At 26.7% G+C, this 5,979-nt stretch overlaps 1 protein-coding gene across 1 annotated transcript in view; it reads left to right on the forward strand.

Moving 5' to 3' along the window:
* Positions 1–1,042: 1,042 nt before the first annotated feature.
* Positions 1,043–5,979, forward strand: part of LOC105455108 — a 14,431-nt gene continuing 9,494 nt past the window's right edge. The window contains exon 1 of the mRNA XM_011698165.1: positions 1,043–1,289. Within this exon, the coding sequence (XP_011696467.1) occupies positions 1,119–1,289 (171 nt within the window). The 5' untranslated portion in view covers positions 1,043–1,118. The remainder of the gene's footprint in view (positions 1,290–5,979) is intronic.

Consider the following 5,979-nt stretch of genomic DNA (forward strand, 5'->3'; position numbering starts at 1 on the left):
GTCCGGGCGTTAATACGGACGCACACTTGGTATTGCGCCGCTACCGCGTCGCTTAAAATTAATATATAGTATATTAACAGTACATTTTGTGTTATTATACATTATTAAGATAGTTTGTTATACAAGATGAAGCTAATAAGAATCGTAATATATATATTTATAAAAAATCAGAATTGCTATTCATAATTATATGGAAAAAGTTTTTTTTTAAATATTTTATTTTATTGTATTTAATTTTATTGTATCGCACTTTATGTACACATACCGCCCACAAAATACGTCAGGTATAATAATTATATATACGCCCCGGACATTTTCAACATTTTTACATGTTTCTATCAGCATTTAACTTATTTCAATTAATAAATATAATTATTCAGTTAATAAATATAAAGTTATGAATTAACTTGCGTCTTGAAATATTTTTAATAAGCACCTAGCATATTAAAACCTATAAAATAAATTGAAATTTCAAATATATGTTTTAGACATTGTCCGTGGACGTCGGTGGAAATTGCAACATCCGATGTATGTCCAATTAAAATCTGTCAAACGTTCACTGAACGTCCAGCATGGACATTCTATGGCCGTCCACCGGAGTTGCAAACGTACCTCGAATGGGTGTTCATTTAACATCCGGCGGACTTAAATCGGACGTTTGATAGACATTCATTGGACGTCCATGTGTTATCTAGGTATAAATATATATAATAATTAATATATATAAAAATATAATATATATAATATAGTATAAAAATTGATGTACTATAAATTATATACTATATTAATAGTTAAATTTGATCAAAAAATGTTCAAATGATTTAATATTGGTAATAAATCATGAAATTTTTTATTTTACTCTTTATATTGCAAATATTCTGATTTAACAATCATCTATAAATGAAGCATAAAGGAATTAATGTTTCAAGGTGAATGAATCTATTCATTGATTATTTTTCTGTCGCTTATCTTATCAATAATTAGCACGTAAATTAATTTTCTTATCTCTTGTTACAACCTTATAAAAAGTAAGCGACTTCAGTTAAAATACACTTAATCGTGTCTCGCACGAATTTAATTCTAAATATATATATATATTTGAAAATATATATTTGAAAATGGCATACGTCAAGTTTTTGTTCAGTTTTGCTCTCGCGACGTTTTCTTTTAAAGAAATCTATGGACATGGAATGCTTATGGAACCTGTGAATCGAGGTAGTGCTTGGAGGAAGGGCTTCAAAACACCTATCAATTATGACGATGATGGAAATTATTGTGGTGGTTTATTTGTAAGTATACATCATTATAAAATATAAAATTCAAAACTTATAAGTATAATTGTGAGTTAGATGATCATTCTCTCATTTTGAATTTATATTTTTATATAGATGGCTTATTTTATTAAAAAAATAAGTTTTGAAAAAAATGAGTTTGTTTCTTTTATAGATTTTTATATCCTTTTTATTTCTTTTATTTTTAAGTTTAATATTTAGAACAATAGTTTTATGCATTAGTCAATAAAGTTTGAGTTTGCATTTAGTCAAAGAGGTTTGGTTGTTAAACAAAATTGCATAAGTGCAAATCAGAAAGTGGTATAAATTTCTTATCAGCAATTTATTTTATAATCGCGGCTTTGAGCAATAATTCGAACAAATTGTTTGCAAGAGCAAACTGCTCAAGCGTATAAGTAGCGTTATTATAACTATGTTATTTAATTGATTTTAATTAAATTTAATTAAAGTAGACATTATTGGTAATAAGCAAGATTGAGAATTAATGCGTTACTTATAACGCCGCTATCGTTTTCAATAGCTTTTTTTAACGATTTTGTTACTTTTTTCTATCTATAACGGTGACTGTAACATTATAACAATTTTATAGAAAGAGAAATATTAACGATAACAAATTTACCGATTTTTTTTATATTTTTACTTTCTTATTTTATAATATATTTTTAATTAATTTTTTTTTTAATATTTAATACTCTTAAGTTACATTCCCATAGTCACTACTAGTATTGAAAATCTATAATTCACATTACATGTACTATAAATTTCCAGTATTAACAGTGAATATCGGAATGCACTCTTATAATAATAACATTAACGTTTTAAAACAATAAATTTAATCTAACTTTCTATAAAAATTAATAATATTATATAAAAATAAATAATACAAAAAAACATTTTAATATACAGACTTGTCAAGAATTTCAATTTCAAGTTTTATTTATTATTACAATTAATAATAATTCAATTTTAATAATAATTATAAATAATATAAAGGGAAATGTAAAAAATTCCGATTTTTGGCCTTCCTGCAGAACTTTAGTTGTCTACAAAAAGTTGTTGTTTGGGACCTACATGAAATAGCAAAAATAATTGTATATCCCATAAATGTGGTAAAAATAGATTTTTAAAATGTTTATATCATGTCTCTTTTGTAAGTCGAATTTCCGTATACCACGTTAGAACTTATTAATAATGGAATGTATTGTAAAAATAGAATGTATTGTATATTGTAAAAAAGTTTCTCATCATAATTTGTACTTATTGTTAGAAATCGGTCTAAACTATTGCAATTGTTTAAAACCCATTATTTAACAATCGAGTGAAGATATACACCTCTTTGGTAATTGTTATTTAACACTAAAAAATTGAACGGAATAAGTTCTAAATCTCTCGCATTATCCATTAATTTATAACACGATATTTAACAAGTTAACGATGATATCTGAGATCTGTTTATGCAGTAATTGTTAATTAATACTTAGAAATCGGTTTAAACTGTTGCAGTTGTTTAAAATCCATTATTTAACAATTGAATAAAGACATCGATGATCCATCTCTAAATGTTATTTAAAACTAATAAATTGAATAGAATAACTTCTAAATCTCTCGCACTATCCATTTTTTTATAACGTATTATCTAATAAATTAACGACAATATCTGAGATCTGTTTGTACAGTAATTGTTGTAATTAAGACTTAGAAATTGGACTGAATTATAAACTATTGCTATTGTTTAAAATCCATTATTTAAGAATAGGAAAGATATCGATGATTTATCTTTTTGGTAATTGTTATTTAACGCTAATAAATAAAATGGATCAATGTCTATACCTTTATGTTATTGGCTGAGTTCCGTAAAGTGCATGATGTGTCATTTCACCCTTGCTTAATATTTGATAAACAACAAGGATAAAATGGTACATCTTGTGTATTATGCGCTTTACGGAACTCACAATCAGCCATTATATGCTTATCAACTAGGCTGAACAAGGATATAAATGGGACACTCAGGTGATATTTAATTTTTTTAACAATTAAATATGAAATCAAGTATATTTTATAATACTTAAGTTAGTAGTTTTTATTTTACAAATTCAGAAGTTTACCAAAAAATAGTGAGATTTCTAACAAAAACTCTTTTAAAAAAAGAAAAAAATTTACACTAACTATATAAAAAAAGTATCGTATGTTACATCTTTTCTAAATCAAAAATAGTTTTTATAATTTTTGTTTTACAAATTTGAAAGTTTACAAAAAATAGTGAGATTTCTAACAAAAACTTTTTGAAAAAAAAAAGTTTACACCAAATATATAAAAAAGTATCTGACGTTATGTCTTTTTTAAATATTTTAACCAAACCAAAAATATTTTAACAATTAAAAATTGTCCAAAACTTGGCGTGCCAGAATTTCATTAATGTTTAATTGATAAGACGTTTATAAAATACGGGCACGCTAAGTTTTTGCTTCACTATGATCCCATTGGTTATTTTAAGCCTGTTTTATAAAACTCGAAATTATTTGGAAAGACAATGAACATTAAACAATTGCTGCATACAATACTTTTGAATGGTTTAAACGGTTTATTAAAAAAATATTTTTGCCTCTATGTCTAATTAAATATTTGGCAACTTGCAGGATCTCATATTTGTTTTTGGACAATTTTTATTTGTTAAAATAATATTTTTGGTTTAGGAAAGATGTAATGTACGATACCTTTTTATATACTTGGCGTACACTTTTTCTTTTTTCAAAGAGTTTTTGTTAGGGTATAATTGCTCAAAAAATATTTTTTCCAGCAAATTTATGAGTTCTTTTTTATTTCTATTACTTTATAAAATATTAAAGGTAAATCTTTTACGTTTATTTTTGTTCACATACACATGAAATAAGGACAAAGCCCTTACTACGAAACTTGCTACTATTATCATTCTTAATATTACTTATGATACATTTCTCATGTATGGAAAATAAAATTGTTCACAGATTCACGAAGATTTTTGTAGTTTTTACACTAAAAACTACAAGTTTTATTATAATGGTAGTAAAGTCTTTGATCATAAAGTCATATCTTAATTATTTGCATTATAAAACTAGACTTATAATATAATATGGTAAAAGGAATATGGTAAAACTGCCAAATAGAGGAGTCCCCTCCAATAATCTTGATCTTGACATATGTTGTCAAGGTCATGATCCTGGATGACCTTCGGTAGGTTTTAGTCGTCGCTCTTATTAAATAGAACATAATTTTTAGACATAGTGTATACATTTAAAAGGTACTGACTATCCGAAAATATGTTGGAGCAGGTTCTATTATTCATACGAATAAGTGGCGTGCATATAATGATTTAGATAATGATGATAACTATACGCATTACACTGTTAATCACTTACAAGAGAACCTTGCGAAGTGTCAAATTCTGATTCTAATGAAACTTGCAGTTTAAAATCACTTTAAGAGTACATTTTAAGATCATATAAATAGATGAATTTAGAAATTATCAGTTGGGGCTAAAAAACGGTTTAAAGGGATGAAACCACCCTTTATACAGGGTGTCCCATTTTAATCGATCACTTCAAATATCTTTAGAATGATCCTGAATAACATTCAAAATTTTAGCTAGTGTTCAGACACCTTGGATGCTAATGCCGGTACTCCAGCTTTCAAGCTTTATAACTCAAGATTTATTTCATAAAAAAATATTTTAAACTATGTGTTTTGGAAAACTCTTGAGATGTGCTATAAAAATATGTAGTAAAAAATGGAAGGTTCCATTTAAAAAATTTAAAGTGACCTTGTTCTGACCTTGACAACGCCACTTAGGGTCGAACCAATGTTATCATCTTATGTCCCCCTCGAAGTCAAACAACTTTTGTTTAAAACATTTTTCCATATCTAATTATTTATGATAAATTTTATCAAAACGATAAGTTACTGTAGACATTCTATCGATATTTCAATAATTAAAATAGTTTTTATTAGCTAATGATAGAAAACAACAGGAAACGATAACAATTTCTTTCGGAACAGAGAAAGTGGAACGATAGATACGATAGGACACGATAAAATATTTGTCAGATCCTATATTAGTTCTTATCGTTTTCTATCGATTTTTTTTAACAGTAACTACTCGAACAAAAATATTTCTGTGATTAGACATAAACAGACTGTTTCCGCCATAGATTTGTTTATATCGATTTAACTTGACACTTATACTCAAATGCTTTGTAAGCGTTGTTCAGCCGTGCGCGATAAAAACGATTCATAGTTATACATCCGCAGAATATTGCGGAAATAGATTTGCTTTCATCGTTATCTCTTGTTAAATGAAAAAATGCGAGCAGAACGTGTTGCGTGAAGAATTGCTGTGTGCGCGCCACGTAAACGAGCACGGATGGTGTGCGTATAGCGGCGTTAATAATTATTTCTCGAAAATGATACTTCGGAAAACAACTTTGTCATACATGGTTAAATTAGTATTAAAATAACCTTTAATTTGGTAAAAAAATTCAAAAAATTCAAAAAAAAATTTTGGTAGTGAGGGTAAACAAAAAATTAAGCAATAAAAAATTTTTTTTAATTATAATTATAAAGTACTCTTAAAGTCATTCAACTTTTATTCGGAACATTTTTTTTTATCTCTCCTAATTTCGACGATATTCGCATTAGATCGGAAGAGCACACG

This window comes from Wasmannia auropunctata, unplaced genomic scaffold (genome assembly GCF_000956235.1).
Source record: "Wasmannia auropunctata unplaced genomic scaffold, wasmannia.A_1.0 LD335938.1, whole genome shotgun sequence".
Classification (NCBI taxonomy): Eukaryota; Metazoa; Arthropoda; class Insecta; order Hymenoptera; family Formicidae; genus Wasmannia; species Wasmannia auropunctata.